General features: G+C 43.0%; 3 protein-coding genes and 1 non-coding gene across 6 annotated transcripts; 2 read left to right on the top strand and 2 right to left on the bottom strand.

Annotated features, from left to right (window-relative positions):
- Positions 1-3,865: 3,865 nt before the first annotated feature.
- LOC124691916 (SWI/SNF complex subunit SWI3B-like) lies at positions 3,866-7,893 on the bottom strand. The gene is made up of 6 exons (XM_047225201.1): positions 7,486-7,893; positions 6,988-7,388; positions 5,623-6,033; positions 4,939-5,071; positions 4,411-4,538; positions 3,866-4,320 (listed from the first exon to the last, which is right to left on the bottom strand). The coding sequence occupies exons 1-6, from the start codon at positions 7,721-7,723 to the stop codon at positions 4,120-4,122; spliced, it is 1,512 nt and encodes a 503-aa protein (XP_047081157.1). The 5' UTR covers positions 7,724-7,893; the 3' UTR covers positions 3,866-4,119.
- A 77-nt stretch (positions 7,894-7,970) lies between these two features.
- Positions 7,971-8,168, top strand: LOC124693817. Its single transcript, XR_007000272.1, has one exon. It is a non-coding gene; the product is annotated as a U2 spliceosomal RNA (small nuclear RNA).
- Positions 8,169-8,789: 621 nt separating this feature from the next.
- LOC124691917 (mediator of RNA polymerase II transcription subunit 18-like) lies at positions 8,790-11,933 on the bottom strand. 3 transcript variants are annotated; one of them, XM_047225203.1, is made up of 6 exons: positions 11,853-11,933; positions 11,716-11,782; positions 9,855-9,954; positions 9,724-9,781; positions 9,281-9,637; positions 8,790-9,171 (listed from the first exon to the last, which is right to left on the bottom strand). In XM_047225203.1, exons 2-6 carry the CDS (start codon positions 11,752-11,754, stop codon positions 9,069-9,071), a joined length of 657 nt encoding a protein of 218 aa, XP_047081159.1. In that variant the 5' UTR covers positions 11,755-11,782; positions 11,853-11,933; the 3' UTR covers positions 8,790-9,068. The 3 variants fall into 3 exon arrangements, with proteins under 3 accessions (XP_047081159.1, XP_047081160.1, XP_047081158.1); XM_047225204.1 differs by lacking the exon at positions 11,853-11,933 and having other exon boundaries at positions 11,716-11,830; XM_047225202.1 differs by lacking the exons at positions 11,716-11,782; positions 11,853-11,933 and having other exon boundaries at positions 9,855-11,693.
- Positions 11,934-12,264: 331 nt separating this feature from the next.
- LOC124691914 (brefeldin A-inhibited guanine nucleotide-exchange protein 1-like) lies at positions 12,265-19,852 on the top strand. Its single transcript, XM_047225200.1, is given in 13 exon segments — positions 12,265-13,253; positions 13,803-14,120; positions 14,341-14,677; positions 14,780-15,202; positions 15,277-15,569; positions 15,654-15,927; positions 16,629-16,776; positions 16,779-17,130; positions 17,247-17,568; positions 17,703-18,051; positions 18,147-18,796; positions 18,985-19,758; positions 19,831-19,852. Coding segments are annotated over 12 exon segments (5,061 nt in total). The 5' UTR covers positions 12,265-12,267; the 3' UTR covers positions 19,594-19,758; positions 19,831-19,852.
- Positions 19,853-20,637: the final 785 nt, after the last annotated feature.

Here is a 20,637-nt window from a genome sequence, read left to right as displayed (position 1 = left end):
TTGGAGGAGATCATCGCCACCATCACCACCGACGCCTCTCCATCGACCAGCCATGTTTCCCCCATCCATGTGTGAGTAATTCCCCCGCTGTAGGTTGAAGGGGATGGTAGGGATTGGATGAGATTGGTCATGTAATAGTATAAGATTGTTAGGGCATAGTGCCTAGTGTCCGTAATTGGTACTTTGATGATATTGTTGCAACTTGTTATGCTTAATGCTTGTCACTAGGGCCCGAGTGCCATGATCTCAGATCTGAACATGTTACTATTTCATCATGATATTCATTGTTTATGGTCTTACTCGCAAGTTGTATACACATGTCGCTGTCCGGAACCAATGGCCCCGAAGTGACAGAAATCGGGACAACCGGAGGGGATGGTAGTGATGTGAGGATCACATGTGTTCACGGAGTGTTAATGCTTTGCTCCGGTACTCTATTAAAAGGAGTACCTTAATATCCAAGTAGATTCCCTTGAGGCCCTGCTGCCACTCGCTGGTAGGACAAAAGATGTTGTGCAAGTTTCTCATTGCGAGCACGTATGACTATAATTGGAACACATGCCTATTGATTGCTTTGTACTTGGACACCGTTTTATTATTATCTCGCAAATGCCCCGCTTGATTGTTACATGAGTTTCTCTCATCCATGCAACGCCCGTTATCCGTCCCCGTGCCTACGGTATTTTAATCCTGCTGTTTACTATAATCACTACCGTCTGTCTCGTTACTCTGCTGCTGTTATTTCACTACCGCTACTCGCTATAAAGTCAGTCACTATCGATAAACTCTTGCGAGCAAGTCTGTTTCCAGGTGCAGCTGAATTGACAACTCCACTGTTAAGGATTTCAAGTATTCTTTGTCTCCCCTTGTGTCGAATCAATAAATTGGGTTTTACTACCCACGAAGACTGCTGCGATCCCCTATACTTGTGGGTTATCAAGACTATACGTATCAACTCCCCCAAGCTTAGCTTATTGCTTGTCCTCAAGCAATTCAGTTAACAACTGAGCGATAAAAGAACTTTCACGAACACATTTGTTCATATGATGTAAATATTCTCATGATATGGCAAACACTTAGGCAGTTCATAATAAGATACATGCAAATAAGATCATCTAATAGCTATGTCAATCATGGAAAGGTACCAACAATTAATAATAAGCATCATGAATCATGTATATAAGCAGGATTGCAATGTTCATAAAAGAGTATGATAGAGTGGTATCTCGCTTGCCCATATTTGATCAACAAAACATAAATGCTCGAGCACCTCTCGAAGTTCATAGAAAGACTAGAAATAGTGATTGTCAAAGATAAAAGCATCAAAGTTATACCACAATCAATCATATTTTGAGACAAGCATATTACACTAAGAATAACAGTTGTGCTCTCAAGAAAGTGCTCAAAGAAAGGATGGAGAAACAACATAAAAGTAAAAGATTAACCCTTCGCAGAGGGAAGCAGGGATTAACATGCGCTAGAGCTTTTCATTTTTAAAACAGGAGTAAAATTGTTTTGAGAGGTATTTGTTGTTGTCAACGAATGGTAATGGGTACACCATGCTTCCATAAACTGTTGTGGTTGGATTTAGATCGGAGGAATCCCTTCGGCCTGAGAAGCACACATACTGTCCACGCAAACTGAATACCCAAAGTACCTAATGCATACACTATATATACAAATTATATTGTAAAAATAATGGGTATTCATCTGAATACCCATGACTTAAGCTTGAATCGAGGGAGTCGCCACTGTCACCTCCGTCATCGTCACTCTCAGCTTGAATCGAGCGGGTCGTCGATTTGGCCTCTCGTCCACTGCCGCATCCACCCCTATCCACCTTCAAGGCGCATCGAAGCCATAGCCGGCCTAGGGGTAATTTTAGGCTAATCGTAGTCTTTTTTTAAGAATCACACCACTTTGTGTGAACATGTAATTTTGTTTGTAGAAGAATTCGTTCATGGTGCAATTTTTTCCCGAGGACTCGGCATCGTTGGAAGATTCTGATATCGAAGAATTTCTTCATGATGACGATGCCGAGAATGTCATCTTGGTGGTCTCCTTGAAGGAACACGAGGACGGCAAGAAATTGAAGAGTCGATGCTCAATAATTGGCCGCCTTTGCATTCCTCGCAATCATGTTTCGGCCATGACATGCTCATGAATGAATACTTTGCCGAGGTTTGCACCTACCAAGCTCATCTCTTCCGTAGGCATTACCGATGTGTAGAGAGCTATTTGTCCGAATAGCAAAAACTTGCGAGAACAAATCCTTTTATTTCGCTCGCTGGCGAAATCCCACCGATCTCCTAGGATTCAGTCCACATCAAAAGATATTGGCGGCAATAAAAACGATTGCATACGTCATTTCGGCTGATTACACCAACAAGTATCTTTGCATCGGACAAGATACCCTGTTAAAGCGCATGCGGTTGTTTGCCAAGGTTTTGATCCGAGATTTTGGTGCCCAATACCTATGAGACCCAACGAGGAGGGAAAAAATAGGTTGATGGGGGCACAATGAAGCAAGACGATGGTCAGGTATGCGTGGGAGCATGAATTGCATGCACCGGAGATGGAAGAACTGCCTTACTTCTTGGCACGAGCACTACATCGGTTATCATCATGATCCAACAACTGTGCATGTCTCAGAGGACTTGTGGATCTGACTGTGTTTGACATTAGAATTTTGCAGAGATGCCATCTATTTTATAGGCTTGCCACTTGCTAATAGAGATGCTCCAGCTTGCAAGTACACGTCTATAGCCATGACTATACCGTGGGGTATTATCTTGCCAACAACATCTATCCTTCGTGACCGGCATTTGTGAAGACCATTCAACATTCAAAAACAAGGGATGAATCTATTTTTTCCAAGACTCAAGAAGCATGCCAGAAGGACATTAAGATTTGAGAGAGCTTTTGGTGCTTTGCAAGCTTGGTTTGCAATTATTTGAGGTTTTGGTTATTTATGGGAAAAGAAGTCCCTCCACATAATCATGACGACATGTGTGATTGTACACAAAATGATCATCAATGATGAGTAGGACATGGACTTGGAAAATTTCTTCAACAATGTTGGTAACCATGTCAAATCCAAGAGAAACCCATACCGGATCCAAGCTCTCCTCGAGAAGTATCGGCAAATTGAAAACATGTGAACTCATACCCAACTCCGATCTCATTGACCACTAGTGGCACCTACTTGGGGGGGGGGGATAGTCTCCCTTTTTTCTTCCATATCTATTCATATGTAATTTGAACCATCCATTTCATTTTTGATCATTCTTAATTTATTTAATTATTTGATTTGAACTTTCATTGTGATTTAAATTACTGCTGTATTGTGTGATGTTAAAACAATAATAAGTTTGATCTGTATTAATGCTATATTAACATTCTATTTTATTTGAAATCATAAATATAGACTAACCTTAGTCCTTAATTGGTGTACCACAGGGGTGCATAGTAAAACAGATCCCGTAAACTGGTACAGTAAAGAATTTCCGGTACGAATTCACAAGATATGTTCAGGCGAAGCTCTAGTGGCACCAAAGAAGTGGTTTCACGTTTTTCAGCATAGGCATATCCAGGATCAGCTAGAGCTGCTCTTATACTGACTTGATTAACGTAGAAGATGACCAAACATGATTAACGTAGAAGGAGAGAACCAAACATGATTAGCTATATCAGATTACAGCGTAATAATCAGATAACGGGCAGAAAATTGCAAACCAGACACTTTCCTAGTATCTTGCAAAAGATTTAATAAGACGAAGTAGCTACAATATGCAAGTTCTCGCTACGACGGTACCTTACTATTGTGATACACATCTTGAGCGGCCATTACTGACACCTGAAGTGGTACACACACATAGCCTGTATCAAACTTGAGAAAGAACACCGTTTCCATTAGCTAGACAACAAAAGAGTTTTTCTAGACACCATTAACAACATCAGATGAAGCTACACACAAATAGAATATATACTACTCTAGAGCCAGCAGAAGAAGAAATGTAATATAGTGTTTATCACAGGATTCAAGCAACATCTCCACCGTTGACAGGAGAGTTCCAATTCTCACAGCATTCCCATGCTATTGATGAAGGTCCATTTGATTTAACTCGTGATGGTAACAGGTTTTGGTTTCTCCTCCTCATTGTTCTCAGCAATCACAGGGTGCGGTCTGCTCTGATGCTGCACAACCGCAAGTTGATCAATGAAAAGCAATTCCCGTAAATGATGGAGCTGCTGCCTCTCTCTCTCCATTAGCAACTCCTTCTGCTCAAAGCGGTTTATCTTGTCTTGGATTTCCTTCATCTAAAAAGGATTTGAAACAATAGATAACAAGTCAATACAAATACCATCTTATTTTTTACCAATATCATCTCAGAACCCCAGCATTGGTACCTGGACATCCACTATGTCGGATAAAGATTGCTCTATATCCTTCTGTTCCTTTTCAAGCTGCACTTGTGCATTTGCAGATGCCTCTTTGAGTAAATCGTTGGCTGAAAACCCATTGGTGTAGGGAGATTCTGCAGAGGGAACTAATCAGGCCAAGAGAGCTCTTTTGAACAGTTGCAACAAATATTTGTAGGAGAAGGTGATGAACTAAGCAGCATGATATGCATTTCAGCATGTAGCAACAAGAATTAAAATTAGAGGTTCGTCAAACTTTTACCCGCTCACAGGCCCATTCATGCACACAAGGAACTTGGATACAAGTCCATATACTCTTATATGCATATAGACCAATTATGATTGAGCTTATTGCTCCTAGCGCATTACTTGAACACTGCTGTCAACACGCTTGTGAATTATCATAGTTTGCACAGTGACATGCAAAGCAGTATGTTTAGCAACAATGCAACATCAATATGACAGAAGCAGCCAAAGAGCATGTCACACTCATATGGGCTAGAGAGCAGTTGCTACCTTCTTCCTTGGTGCTGCTGATTGAAGAATCAACCAGGCTGTCACTCATATCAACCTGGGATTGTGCAGAGATAGCTGCTTGAGCTGCTGCTGCCGCAACTCCTGAGCCAACAATGGCAGACAAGAATGCCACCTGATAAAACAATGCAGTTCCTCATCTTGCCCCATCAATAATTTTCTATGTTCAAAGTTCAAACTAGATGAATACGGCAGCTATTAGGGTATGGTGGACACCAGCATGTACACTTGTTTTGTGTACACTTATGTGCAAAACTTCTATGAAGAACAAATTCATTTTTTAAAAATTCTTTGTCAGAACCAATTTTAAAGTTTTCAGTGTTTCATGTCTGAAGTACGGAACATAACTATAGGTATAAACTTCCAGGTGAGTTAGGCAGGTCTTAAGCCACATATGTGTAGCTATACAAAAACTACTACCTCCGTTCTGAAATATAAACCTTTTCAGAAGGCTTATATTTTGGAATGGAGGTAATAACATATTACCATGGCATTCTTTTAACAAAGTAGTCATCACATGTTAGTATTTCAAGTACAAAGCGAAAGAGACGTGTTGTCAGTATAGGCAAGGATTAGACCCACCGTTACTAATCATTAGTTTTGAATACTTAACTGCTGTACCAATTAAGGGAGTTAGAAACTATGGTAAAGACAGCATATACATACCTGAGCCATTATTGGATTGCTTGCATCTGCCAGTGGTGTGAGACGAAGCCGTTTTGAGACCTCTGCTCTAGATTCATCTGCAACATCATCATCAGTCTCAAACTGCAACTTCTGATCCTTGGATCCCATGAACTGTTCTCCAAAAGGTAATCGGATGAGTCTAGCAATGCAGTCTTTCTCTGATCGACTACCAACATGTTCAGAAACCTTCTTCCAATTTTCTCCATAATGCAAGACAGCCTCAAGAAGGTGAAGAGTTTCCTTGTCTGTCCAATCTGATTTTGCATCTTCGCTAATTTCAACTTTCTTGAAGTCTGCTGGAGTAAGACCAGGCCGGTAGTTGGCACGTACATAGCATCTACAACAGATATTTATCTCCGCCTGATCATACGCAAAAGTGAAGGCGTTTTTCTGCAATTAAAACAGACAACAAGCTAATAACACTTTCATCCAAAATACATGCATGAAATGGATGCAATTACTATCTTGTTTGCATATATTTATTGCACAATGATGACATATACTCTCCACCTCCAGTTCGTGACACGTTTATGTGAACTGGAGGGACTAGTTCAAAACGAATTATGAAGCAGCCTTGCTAATCTTTCCAGATTCGCAGCTATCCAAAGAGTGGCAATGAGCCATCACAATACAAGTTGAAAACCTATTCCCCCTATCATCTTTTCACTCTCTTTTTGTTGCCTGAACCACATAACAGTTGCAAGAGCAAGGAAGGCTCTTCCGACAGTCCCAGTACCCATGGCCTAATCCTTGCCGTTTTAGTTTTTTTTTTGTGGGTGTAGCAACAGACATTCTCCATTCTAGTATATATGACAGTTGCCATTTACCAAAATTTTATGTAATCCCTCCATTCCATATTAGTTGTTGCTAATTTAGTACTCCCCACATCCAAAGTTAGAGAAATCCAAGGCATGTTTCATGGGACAGAGGGAGTACAACTTTGTACAAAATCAGCAACAACTCATATGGAACGGAGGGAGTACATCATTAACCTTTTACCAACAAGCTTGTTTGCTCACACACTTTGTATGGAGCATCTCAAACCAGCTAAACCAACCCCAGTCTCCAAGCCAAGTAAACAAATTCCTCAACATGGGTAAACTCATAACTAGAGAGAAAATGCTCCCCCAGTTACATTGCATAATAAAGTATACACCCATGCTTTCTACAAGGCACGACGAAACCAAACAGATAGTTACAGTCAACTGGAAAAATCATATGGACGAGCTAAGATAGTTCTAACCAGATATAAATGAATGCAACATACAACTAATCCGTAACGCAAGTTTCCACATACATACATCTTGCTCACAAATAAATCAAAACAATGGGCAATTCACTCACCTTGTCACAGGTGAAATAGGCAGAGCCACAGACGCTGCTGCACCCTACGCAGAGCTTCCTGGACATGGCCGCCCCAGCAGGCAACGAAGCCTGAGACGCCGCCGCCGCCTCCTCCCTCCTGTCTCGCCCCTGCTTCGCCCCGGGCGCCGAGGCGCCATAGTTGATGAGCCCCCACTCCTCAAGGAAGTCGAAGACGCGGCGCACGGAGCCGACGTCGCCGATGAGGCCGCGCCTGGCCTCGGTGAGCGTGAGCCGGCGCGCCGGCCGCGCCCGGAACCTCCGCACGAGGGTGTCGCGGTAGTACGTGTACGCCTCGGGGCCCCGGGTCCCGGCCTCCCCCTCGAAGAACTCCGGCAGGAGGCGGCGCTCCGTGTCGCTGACGCTGCCGTAGGAGAACCACGCTGCAGGCGGGGCCCTCGGTCAGCTAGGGTTCTGATAGGTTTACGAGAGGCGATGCGCGGGGGGTTGGGGGTGGGGGTGGGAGAGAGAGGGGGTTACCTGAGTAGCTAGGGACGTTGATGACGTACGGCGAGTCCTGGGTCGCGGGTCTCGCGGCGGCGGCGGCGGCGACTGCGGCGGGAGGCGCGGCCGAGACGGCGGCGGGAGGGATCTCCGCCTTGACGGTGCCGGCAGTGGAGGGGGGCTGGGAGAAGGGCGGCGCCTTGTACGGAGCCTGCGGAGGCGCCGGCGCGGTGCTGGCGGTGGCCGGCGGCACCGGAGCCGGCGGTGTGGCCATCGGAGGCGGGGCAGGCGATGGAGGTCTCTCGGTTTGTTTCCTTCCTCCGCTTGGGCTTTAGACTTTGCTCGCAGAGAAGGTGTCTCGTTTTGGGCCTCGACGAATTTGTTTGACAGCCCACGCGGCCCAGCTACGGCGGTACGCACGACACGGAGCGCGCAGAGAGTTTAGTCCCACCTCGCCCGCGGTGAGGGGAGGGAGCCGGGGAGAGCTGTATAAAAGGAGGGGCAGAGGCAAGGGAGAACTCATACCTTTCTCGGCCTTTTGGCTAAGATCAAGTGTAGTATCTGTTCTTATCAGTTTAATATCTGATATGTGGGCCATTGGTCCACAACGATATTAAATTTATTTTTTGTGGGGGAGGGTCCACTACAGTAGCTTGCTACTGGGGGCCCTCGAGCGTCGCCTGGGCGTTGCACTACTGCCCTGGCCCGGCGCACCCCAACCAAAACAAAGTAAAAAATTTCTATATGGTCTTTAATCAGAATCCTCTCCTGTACTTGTATTCAGAGCTAGTACTGCTGTCAACATCTAAGTCTGCCAACCTTGATTAAGAAAGGCTATCAATAATCTGGTACTCCTTTGAATCATAGTCGTCTGTGACCAGATAGCTTCATTTACAAAAACAGAAGTTCTTCCTTTGAATTGTTCGTTTACCAGTTATGCAACGGCTGACTGGTACCACAATGAACACCTTACTTGTGCTGCCAAGATTAATCAGGGCAAAACTGAGAGTCGACAATACTGGTTTGACTTTGAGTTGGATTACAGTGAAAATGGTATCACAATGTTATTCATACCACTTCAACCATTTTAGAATTACAAACCAGCATCTCACTGTAATGCACTACTGCCCTGGCCCGGCGCACCCCAACCAAAACTGAATCGGAAAGTTTCTACTTGGTCGCTAATCAGAATCCTCTCCTGTACTTGTATTCAGAGCTAGTCCTTCTGTCAACATCGAAGTCTGCCAACCTTGATTAAAGAAAGGCTAGCAATAATCTAGTACTACTTTGAATGGACAGAATACTTGTAAATCATAGTCGTCTGTGACCAGATAGCTTCATTTACAAAAACAAAAGTTCTTCCTTTGAATGGAGGTTGACAGTTTTTCAAGTGTTCATTTACCAGTTACGCAACATCTGACTGGTACCACAATAAACACCTTACTTGTGCTGCCAAGGATAAAAAGGGCAAAACTAAGTGCCAACAATACTGGTTTAACTTCGAGTTAGATCACAGTGAAAATGGTATCACAACGTTATTCATACCACTTCAGCTAGTTAGAATTACAAACCAGCCTCCCACTGTAATGTCACACAGAAAGATACACCTGACAAGAGATTTACAATGTCTTAGCACCACCACTTGACATGAGCGAGGCAGCAGCAGCGCCGGCAGTCGGGACGATTCCAGTTGAGTTACCTGGTTTAGAGAGATGCAGCAGCCTGCAGCACGTTTGTGGTCTCGTGTGAGTGAAGACATTTTTTTAACAGAAGATGAAGCATAAAGATTACCAAACTGGCGCACTAAATATTTAAGCTGAGGGGTACTTACGGCGCTAGGTATTCACAAAACGAGGTGACAGCTGAAACGACATCATTGTAATTGTTGGCAGTGCAGGGAGCTGTGATCTCCACCAGCTGTATTCCAGGAGTGACCTGCACAGCTTCGTCGGTCGCGTGGAGTTTTGGCATCTTGTTGGTGGAGGTCACGATCACGGTGAACTGGGCACCGCGCTGGAACCGGAACGCAAAGCCCACCTTCAGAAGTTCGTGATCTAACTTGTAACCTATGGTGTAGAAGTAGCGCAACACGTTGTTGCTGGCTTTGCTTTCCACGATTGTGCGCACCAGAATCGAGATCTGCTCCGCACCAGCACCTCTCATAGAACCACCGACATGTCTTATGGTCCTACATATGGATATTACCAGTTGCAGATTAGCGTAAGAAATTACGAGGAAGAGTAAAATTTCAGCAGCTGACCACAATCAGTTTACCAGGATGGTGTTGGCTGAGCTAAGTCGCACAGCAAACGGACCTCTGATGGGACAACTCCTGTATGATTGGACGACGTCAGTAGACATAACAATTGCTTATGACCGCCAAGAACAGAAAAATAAAAACTAACCTAGATTTGGTCCACTTTTAAGACAAAGCTCATGCACCCTAACACGTTCTTTTGGGACACCAGAGAGGCCCTGGAGAAGAACCTCCAGAGCTTCAACATGCTGTATAACAAAAAAAGTAAAGGTAGAGTAATGGCATTCAAGTAAAAAATAAATGAAGTCAAAAGAATGTTGAGATGATTCAGATCTCCATTTGCTGTAAATAAAGAACATATAATCATGTGATTCCTCCAACTGTACAGCAATATTTTATATTATATCATGATTAGTGCTCCCAAGGTGGAGCAATATGGTTTGACATATCACATATGGTGGTCAGCATGATCTATCCATCATTGTTGTGAAATATCTTTTTTGTTCTAAATTCATGGTAAGTGACTACCAACTTGGCATGGAGTTGGAGACAATTAATTATTATTCTTGATAAACAGTAAGTTCAGATATCACTTCACTCTAAGAAATAAATAAAAAGTTTGTCATACTATTATTAAGCACATATTAAGGAGACTGTCAAAAGGTACATATTAAGGATAGTTAAATCAGCTGATCTCAGCAGCTGATGGATTTCACACGTGAATCTAGTTCAACATGAGGTGTGTGGCTGACCGGCCCCGGGATAGCATAGATCTTTTACCTATTTTTCAAGGGATACCATATATCTTACAGTTTTAGATGCCCTGTTCATGAGAAGCCAACTGGTAAACTAGTGCAGGGAGATAGTTATACTGACAACTCCAACACCAAAATCAATACCCTAAATGATTGAAGTCTAAATATGTGGTATGAACTTCCCTTTACTGTGAACAAACAACATAAATATGTGATTCCCCCAACTGTACAGTAAACCTATTATATTATGATATCAGAAGTAGTGCCCTCAAAGTGGACAAATGGTTCGCATATGGTGGCCAGCATGATCTAATATCAATTCTGTGACATATTTGTTAATGCTGTATTGTTGATTCATTCTGATAGAGCAAGCAAACAACCAACGACTAGCTTATCATGGAGAGTGGTAGATAATGAATCAATGAAAAAATCTCTAGCATCATTTATTATTCTCTATGAACATAAAGTGCGGATGCCACATCATGCTTATAGAAGAAATAACAAAGTTAACTATCGTCTTAAGAACAGACTAAGCAGAGTTAATTAGGACTGTGCTTGGTAGTTGCTGTTTTTTATAGGTAATCCAGCATGATGTGTATAGTAAACTGAACCAGAGATAGCATAAACCTCAACACATGTACAGTTAAAGAGACCCCTTATGAGAAAAGAATAGATAGTTTATTGTAAGGAGATACTTATGCTGACAACTCCAACAACAAAATCAACCAAGAGAAACTTAATTTAAACAGTTAGACAGTTAACACTAAATCCTAGGTACCACATCCTTGGATACAGGCATTAGGACCACCTGAAAGTCCAAAGGTCCTGTGTGCCAAAATTCTTATCAAATACAGACTACTACCTATACAAGAGAGCGCAAAAGCTCATGTCTGATCAGCAAAGTTGGTGCATGTCAAGAGGGGCAACACGGAAGGTGTGCCATCCTACAAACAATCATAATTTACATAAATAATCACTCTTGAACTCTTCATGTAATTTTCCAGGTCATTGTTCAAATCAGTCATGAATTACAGCATCCTTGACAGGTTCATTCCAAAATCTAAGCAGATCATCAATCTAACCTAAATTACGACATGCGATTCTTCCGGTCAATGCTCAAAATCAGTCACGCATTACAGCATCCTTGACAAGTTTATACTACCACAGAGCTCACTTGAACTATCCCTAGCAGAACAGCACGAGTAGCTACTGCGCGAACATCAATCACTACGAAAAGACAAGGAAGAAGAATACCTGGGTCTCGATGATGCCCTGCACCACGCACTCCATCATCCAGGCGCGGATCTAGACGGGGCTACACCTGCACACCTAGGAACTGTGAAGCTCAGTGGGATTTAACCTAATCGCTGGATGATTACAGACTCATATACCTCGAAACTCAATGGCCGGAGGCTGGGGCGGGGTGGGAGGCAGCAGGAACCCGACGCGCCGGCGAGGGGGAGCAGGGACGGCGACGGCGGCGAGGAGGCGCGGGCGAGGTCAGGAGTGAATTGAGGCGTGGAGAATACCACAAAGCGCAGGGAGCAAAGTGCTAAACCGTACTAGTAGTAGTAGTTCGGTAACGCCCGCCCAGGTAAATCTCGCAGTTTACCCCGTGGAAAATTGAAAATGCCAGTCATACCCCTCCTCCTTCCTCTCTTCATTCCTTCCATCCCACGCGCACTCCCACACGGAGACCCGTCACCTCCTCCGCATTCCCATTTCTTCCGCCCCTCTCTCCTTCAGATCTCTCCGCCTCCAATGACCACCGCGCCGGCGACGACCAGCGCGTAGCGGCCCCTCCCCATGGCGTCCCCCACGTCGCCCCTCGGCGGCTCGACGCCGTCGGGCCGCGTGCTGGGCCCGGCGCTGGACCGCGTGATCAAAAACGCCGCGTGGCGGAAGCACTCGGCGCTCGTCGCCGCCGCCAAGTCCGCGCTCGACCTCCTCTCCTCCTCCTCCTACCCGCCGCCGGACCCGACCTCGCCGCACCCGTCCGCGCTCCTCGGCCTGCCCGTCGCCGCCGCCGCCGCCTCGCTGCACGCGCTCATCCTCGCCCTCGACTCCGCGTCCCCCAAGGTCGTCGACCCGGCGCTCGACTGCGTCGCCAAGCTCCTCTACCACCGCCTCCTCCTCGGCGACATCGGCGCGGCCGCCGACGACGCCCCCGCCTCCCGGCTCCTCGCCGCCGTCCTCTCCTGCGGCGCGCTCAACGACGACGCCATGGAGCTCGCCACCCTGCGCGTGCTCGTCGCCGCCGCGCGCTGCCCCTCCATCGCCATCCGCGGCGAAGGCCTCGCGCAGATGCTCAAGACCTGCTACAACATCTACCTCAGCAGCGGCAGCAGCGCCAACCAGCTCTGCGCCAAGCTCGCGCTCGCGCAGGTGCTCGTCATCGTCTTCGCGCGCGTCGAGGCCGACTCCATGGACGTGCGCGTGCAGACCGTGCTCATCAGCGACATGATGGACATGTCTGACCGCAGCCTGAACGACTCCAGTATTGTGCTCGTGGCGCAGGGGTTTATAAATGAGGCCATGGAGGGGAGCGATGTGCCAGAGCCGGGGACCCCTGTTGTGGCGGCAGATGAGGCCGATGAGACGGATGAGGGGGGGATGAGCAAGATCAGAGAGGATGGGCTGGCATTGTTCAAGAATCTCTGCAAGTTGTCGATGAAGCTCTCTACACCAGATAACCCTGAGGACCAGGTGCTGTTGAGAGGGAAGGTCTTGTCTCTCGAGTTGCTCAAGATGGTTGTGGACAATGCTGGCCCATTCTGGAGAACAAATGAAAAGTATGATCATACTTGCTGCCCTTGTTTCAGTTATCTGCATTTCATAATTCAGCCTTTTACATTTGTATCGATGCAAATATTGTTATTGCCGTGAATTAGAAGAATGTGATAGGATTGACACACGAGGGAGGCAGCAATTAACCACCACTCCCGCTGCTCTCACCAACTTCATTGTTTTATTTTGTATAGTAGTATTAATACAAGATTTTCATCATTTATCAGAAGGTAGAAATGATAGTGGTGCTCCTTGTTCATCGAACTTGTTGCAAGTGCATACATCAAACTTTTAACCTTTATGAACCTGTATCCATTGAAATGGAAAAGAATAATTCCAACAGAACAATGGAGCCCCCAAGTGGTTGTGCTTGTACTGTACTTGCAGGAATATGCTAACTTGCTATTTACTCAGATTCTGGTCAATAGTAATCAGTAAGATTATGTAGGAGAGGTTACTAGGTTTTCTTAGGTTATTTCATAATGGAGCATTCCATTTTAACTTGACAGAGAGTAAAACATATACACTGAAGGATTTTTTTTCTGTTGCTGCAGGTACCTTGGAGCAATCAAGCAGTATCTTTGTCTGTCATTGTTAAAAAACAGTGCATTGTCAGCAATGAGTATTTTCCAGCTTCTGTGCGCCATATTTGTGGGTTTGCTGTCAAGGTTTAGATCTGGGCTGAAAGAGGAACTTGGAATATTTTTTCCCATGCTTGTCCTAAGGGTTCTTGAGAATGTCCATCAGCCTAGTTTTCTGCAGAAGATGACAGTTCTAAATTTGCTGGAGAAGATCTGTAAAGAATCTCAGGTTCTTATTGATATCTTTGTGAATTATGATTGCGATGTTGATGCACCAAATATTTTTGAGAGGTATGCAAATCTCTTCCTGATGAATAGTAAATTTCAGTTATGGTGTAAGTTGTAAAACTTGAAATGCAACTGAGGGTCAGGGTGGCCTGTACGCTGGCCCTCGAGTCAGGTATGGTGCAAATAGTGATACATTGAGCTAAGAGCACAGTTCTATGGAAATTTAATTCTCTCTCTTTCCATCATATATTAAAGCACTTCTAATTCCAGCAGATATTTGCAGGACTGTCAATGGCCTTTTAAAGACTGCTCTAGGGGTTCCTCCTGGAGCTACAACAACATTAACCCCAGCCCAAGACCAAACATTTCGGATTGAGTCAGTCAAGTGCCTTGCAACCATACTCAGATCGATGGGTTCATGGATGGACCAACAGTTGAGAATTGGTGATTTTTCACCCAAAGTTTCTGAAGTTTCTTTAAATTCGATAGACAGTCCCAACATCCTTATTGGAGAAGATGGGAATGGAATTGATTATGAACTGCAATCCGACTCTTATAGCCCAGACACATCTGATGCTTCCTCGCTTGAACAGCGTCGTGCTTATAAAATAGAACTTCAGGTATGTAAATATTTGTGTGCTTGGATTATATTCTCTCCATTGTTAGTGTGTTTTGAGGGAGATTCACATTTTAATTACTGAATTGTGCATTTTGTTCCGCAGAAAGGAATTTCCTTGTTTAACAGAAAACCATCTAAGGGTATTGATTTCCTCACTAAAAGCAAGAAGATAGGTCAATCCCCAGAAGATGTTGCTTATTTCTTGAGAAATACTGCTGGTTTAAATGCAACAATGATAGGGGACTATTTGGGCGAAAGAGATGAGTTTCCTCTCAAAGTTATGCATGCATATGTCGATGCACTAAATTTTGAAGGTATGGACTTTGGGGAAGCCATTAGGTATTACTTGCGAGGTTTCAGGTTGCCTGGGGAAGCACAGAAAATTGACCGGGTCATGGAAAAGTTTGCTGAACGATACTGCAAATGCAACCCAAATTCCTTTACTAGTGCAGATACTGCATATGTTCTTGCTTATTCTGTCATCATGCTCAATACTGATGCTCACAATATGATGGTCAAGGATAAGGTTAGTCAAATGATTATTTGCCTCTGTTGTCAGTAAAAGAAGTCATACTTACTATTGGGATTTTCCTTGTGCAGATGTCTAAATCTGATTTCATCCGAAATAACCGAGGAATTGATGATGGGAAGGATTTGCCTGAATCTTATCTGAGTACATTGTATGACCAAATTGTCAAAAATGAGATCAAAATGAGTGCTGATTCATCAGTTCCACAAAACAAGCAACCTAGTAGTGTAATGAAACTCTTGGGCTTAGACAATATTATAAACCTTGTCAACTGGAAACAAGCTGAAGACAAGGCACTTGGAGCAAATGACTTGCTCATCAAGAACATACATGAGAAATTCAAAGCAAAGAGTGGGAAATCAGAGTAAGACCAAAACAACTATTCATAGCTAAACTTTTTTTTTTGCACCTGCTGCTATATATGAATTCAACCTTGTGCTACATGCAGATCTATATTTTATGTTATTACTGAGACAACCATTTTGCGATTCATGATGGAGGTTTGTTGGGCCCCTATGATGGCTGCATTCAGCATGACACTTGACCAGTGTGATGATAAGGCTGCCACGTCGCAGTGTTTGCAGGGATTCAGATCTGCAGTGCATGTCACCTCTGTAATGTGCATGCAGACACAAAGAGATGCTTTTGTGACATCTGTAGCCAAGTTCACATATCTTCATTGTGTTGCGGACATGAAACAAAAAAATGTGGATGCTGTGAAGGTAGGAACTTGGAAGGCCAAACAGTACATCATGTTCTTTTGCAAATTCTGATCAATTCATACCTTGATCAGAAGGATATTATCATGCAAGACATCGCAGAAACGGCTTCCATTGATCAATTTAGTATGTTTTGAGTTTGAACAAAGCTAAATGAGGTGGTTAGATTTTTTAAGACACTATGAGAGAACATGAGCTTTTCATTGGTAAACTGGTAATGAATAAATAAGTTTAGGTGCATTTGTAAGCAAGCTTTAAAACTACTATGTCTGTCCATAAATAGATGTCTTAGATTTATCAAATTTTGGATGTATATAGACACTATTTAGTGTATAGATACATCCAAATTTAGACAAATATAAGACATCTATTTATGGACGGAGGGAGTGGTTTACATTTTTCAGTGGAAGTAATGGCACAACACATTAGGAGTCTATATTAAAAAATAATCTTGCAGAGGCTTTTCCTTTCATTCTTTTGTCTTTTTCGCTACTTTGTCCCTTTGTTTTCCGTATCTTTCACTATAATATCAAAATTCCCAAGAACAAATTGCTTATGCCTATTTGGTCTCTTAATTTATTTATTTATAAAAAACACTTAGATGACTTCAGTAGTACTTGGTAGCTTGAATTTATACAAAAGTCTGTTGAAATTGCTGAGAACAAATTGCTTATGCCTATCTTCATACCAATTTTTCTATACAGGCTATAATATCCATCGCAATCGAAGATGGTGATTATTTGCAGGAAGCGTGGGAACATGTGCTAACCTGTCTTTCACGGTTTGAGCATTTACATCTTCTTGGAGAAGGATCACCTACTGATGCTTCATTTTTGACGGTTCCTCTGGTTGAGTCAGAAGAAAAACACAGAAATCAAGTACAACTACAGCTTCAAAGCGAACTAATGCTCTTCAGAATCCAGCTGTAATGGCTGCTGTTAGAGGCGGTTCTTATGACAGCATAACAGCAAAAAACAATGCCTCTCCGTTAGTTACTCCTGATCAGATTAATAATTTTATATCAAACATAAATCTGTTAGACCAGATTGGCATTTTTGAGTTGAATCATATATTTGCTCATAGCCAAAGATTGAATAGTAATGCAATTGTTGCTTTTGTGGAAGCTCTTTGCAAGGTCTCAATCACAGAGCTACAGTCACCTACTGATCCTCGTATTTTCTGTCTAACAAAGATAGTGGAGATTGCGTAAGCTTTTGTCACATCTAGTTTATGAACCTATTACCAGATGCAAAGTAATGTCATAGCGCAGCTATGATCAACAACTTTTAAAAGTGGTCTAATTTAGAGCTTCATTTGTGCAGGCATTACAATATGAATCGCATACGTTTGGTGTGGTCTCGTATCTGGAAAGTTCTATCAGACTTCTTTGTGTCGGTCGGATTGTCAGAAAATCTTTCTGTTGCAATATTTGTTATGGACTCTTTGAGGCAGCTAGCTATGAAATTTCTCGAAAGAGAGGAGCTGGCAAACTATAATTTCCAGAATGAATTCCTGCAACCTTTTGCGGTTGTTATGCAGAAGAGCAATGCTTCAGAAGTACGAGAACTTGTAGTTCGGTGTGTCTCCCAAATGGTTTTAAGTCGTGTTAACAATATAAAATCTGGATGGAAAAGTGTTTTCACGGTATGTATGGTGCTCTATGGTTAGTTTGCCTTGATTATTATAGCATAACTTCGTACAGAAGCTAGTTCTTGAGAAACAACCTAGTGGGACATTCCTACATTACCACTCAATAATTACAACATTTCATCTTACAGGTTTTTACTGCAGCTGCTGCTGATGATCGGAAAAGTATTGTTCTGTTAGCATTTGAAACTATGGAAAAGATTGTTCGGGACTATTTTCCGTACATAACTGAGACTGAAACCACAACATTTACTGATTGTGTTAAATGTCTTATTACATTCACAAGTAGTAAATTTAGCAGTGATGCTAGTCTCAATGCTATTGCATTTCTTCGGTTCTGTGCTGTGAAACTTGCCGAGGAAGGATTTGTTTGTCATGACAAGGATACTGATCAGCAATCAAATAATTTAGATTCTTCAGATGGGAATGCCGTAGCGCACAAGGATGATCATGTTTACTTCTGGGTTCCATTGCTTGCTGGTAAGTTACCTTTTATTTCGCAGAGACTGCTGGATAAGTTTGGAAATGCATCACATTTGTAATATAGATCTTGCTTGAATTTACTTCCTTTTCAGGTCTAGCTAGATTGACAGCTGACACGCGGCCAACTATCAGAAAAGGTGCAGTAGAAGTACTCTTTGATATTCTGAAGGATCATGGGCAACTTTTCTCGCAGTCCTTCTGGACCAATATCTTTGAATCTGTTGTTTATCCTCTCTTTAACGGTGAAATCAGTACACCAAACAGCCAGAGTGATAGCACCGAGGACGATTCTTGGAATTTTGAAACTAAAACAGTGGCTGTGAAATGTCTTGTGGATTTGTATGTTACATTTTTTGACGTGATGCGGCCAGAACTCATTAGAGTCACTTCTGTGGTTACCAGTTTTATCAAAAGCCCTTCTAGACAATCTGCTAGCATAGGCATGTCTGTTTTTCAGCGTTTAACAGAAGGACTTGCAAGCAAACTCTCCAAGGACGAATGGAAAGAGATCTTGTTATGCTTTAAAGAATCAGCAGCGCAGACATTTGTTGTTTTCGAGAAAATAGTTAAGATGATGAAAGATATTGAAATTCCAGAAAAAAATGAGTCTTACTCTGAAGCAGAGCAATATTCAGAGCATGACATATACAATGAAGATGAAGAGGAAGCTAATATGGAAACATCATCTTATGCTATCGTCAAGATGAAAAATCATATGTCTCTGCAACTCCTAATTGTTCAGGTACTTAAAACTTTTCGCCAGTTAAATTTGGTGCCAGTCTCTTTTGTATAGAATGTCTTGCTGTTTCTGCTTTCCTTTGCACATTTTACCTACTTAAAATAGGAATTTGAAAAACAAATTGCTACAAGAAGTTTGCATGCCAACAGTTATATTAAGACTGCACTCACCATTTCTTGGCTTCTCTCCAGGGAATTGTAAAATTGTATGAGACACACAGGAGATCCTTTTGTGCTGAGCATATGGGTATAATGTTGGAGATGTTATCAGTCATTACATCCCATGCCAGTGAAGTGAGCTCTGAATCTGCTTTGCTCACCAAATTCCACAAATCATGCTCTCTTCTGGAGGTACCTGAGCCTGCAGTCATCCACTTCGAGAATGAGTCTTACCAGAGCTACCTCAAAATCCTGCAAGCTTTGCTTCACGACAACCCATCTTTGTCACGAGACATGAACATTGAGTCACAAATTATGCTTGTTTCTGAGAAAATACTGCGAACGTATCTGAACTGTGCAGGTCATGAACCATCTAAGGATGCTTCTGGTAGAGACCTGGTTGTACACTGGGCGCTACCTTTGGGCGCTGCTAAGAAAGAGGAACTGTCTGCTAGAACCTCAGTGGTCCTTCATGTAATGCGGTTATTGGGTGGCCTAGAGAGGGAATGCTTTAGGAGAAATCTGCCCCTCCTTTTCCCCTTATTAGCTAATCTCATTCGCTGTGAGCATAGCTCTGGAGAGGTTCAAGTTGCACTGTATGGTATCTTTCAGTCGTCAATAGGCCCTATAATATCGGTATAGCAAATATTACTTGTTTTATTCACCAACTGTACAATTTTGTCACTCCACCGTGGTAGGGTAGCTTGATTGATGGTGGTTACACAGAAATATGAGATAAGAGGAAATTACAGCTTGACAGTGCCGTAAATTATTGAAACCTGCCCCTCCAGAATTCTGGTATTGAAGGTAAAAACCTCTTTTCTGTTTCTTGGCAACTTATTATCGACGTAGAGCAGCATATTAATCTGCTTGTGTCAGTTTTGCAGCATCATGTAACATCAACTCAGTTACCTGGAGGCAGGAGGCATTTTGAAGGGCATTTGCCCTCCTTTCCTAACATTAATTTTGATTCATGGCTTATCGTCGAGACTGTTGGCTCTGACGGCAGATGAATATCTGTGGAGTTCTACAAGGGAGTGGTCAGATCACCAGTGAACAATTTTGTTTTTTTTTGGGATGTAACTTCCTCCCCCCTTGTGACGATAGCCTTGTATAGCGTTTCCATTTAAACCAATACTATAATAAAGTGGCATATATCATGTTATTCCTTTCCAATCTTTCACTTCTCGTGGAAATAAGTGATGTTTCGGTTCTTAATGGAAATACAATACCCCCTCCGTCTTGTGACACTTGTCTAAGATTTGTCCAAATTTGAATGTATCTATACATACAAAGTTTGACAAATCTAAGATAACTTTTGTGAGACGGATAGAGTAGAGGAATAATAATGTGGTTTGGACCTGTAAGAGAATAGACATCTCTACATGGGAAAATTAGGTTTCGATTCTTCTTTAATGGAAATAGGCAAATAGGGTAGCAGTATGACACAAGCCGCTCTTATCCTCTTAATTTGTTTGTGCTATGCAAGGCCAAGGGCCAACTGCTCTGGAAAACGAAGCTTGGATATATATACTTTGTATGTCACTATCCATGACTCAGGTTAACCGACTTCCTTGTTGAAAACTACCGCCCATCAAGGTATCAACACTCAAGTCTCGACTGAGAAAATGACATTTCGGTGTCATTCCGGCAGTTTTTTTTTCTAGGAATTTGACCAGAAGCATT

The sequence above is a fragment of the Lolium rigidum genome, chromosome 2 (assembly GCF_022539505.1).
Source record: "Lolium rigidum isolate FL_2022 chromosome 2, APGP_CSIRO_Lrig_0.1, whole genome shotgun sequence".
In the NCBI taxonomy this organism is placed as follows: domain Eukaryota; kingdom Viridiplantae; phylum Streptophyta; class Magnoliopsida; order Poales; family Poaceae; genus Lolium; species Lolium rigidum.
The sequence above is the reverse complement of the archived record's forward strand: the minus strand, read 5'-3'. Positions and strand labels throughout refer to the sequence as shown.

Coding starts and splice junctions, on each gene's coding strand:
- LOC124691916 (XM_047225201.1), bottom strand. CDS start 7,723: ATGGCCACACCGCCGGCTCCGGTGCCGCCGGCCACCGCCAGCACCGCG. Junction 4,539..4,938: donor CAGCAGCACCAAGGAAGAAG/GTAGCAACTGCT, acceptor TTCCCTCTGCAG/AATCTCCCTACACCAATGGG. Junction 4,321..4,410: donor CCGACATAGTGGATGTCCAG/GTACCAATGCTG, acceptor AATCCTTTTTAG/ATGAAGGAAATCCAAGACAA.
- LOC124691917 (XM_047225202.1), bottom strand. CDS start 10,065: ATGTTCTTTATTTACAGCAAATGGAGATCTGAATCATCTCAACATTCT. Junction 9,638..9,723: donor GCTCAGCCAACACCATCCTG/GTAAACTGATTG, acceptor ATCCATATGTAG/GACCATAAGACATGTCGGTG. Junction 9,172..9,280: donor TTTTGTGAATACCTAGCGCC/GTAAGTACCCCT, acceptor AACGTGCTGCAG/GCTGCTGCATCTCTCTAAAC.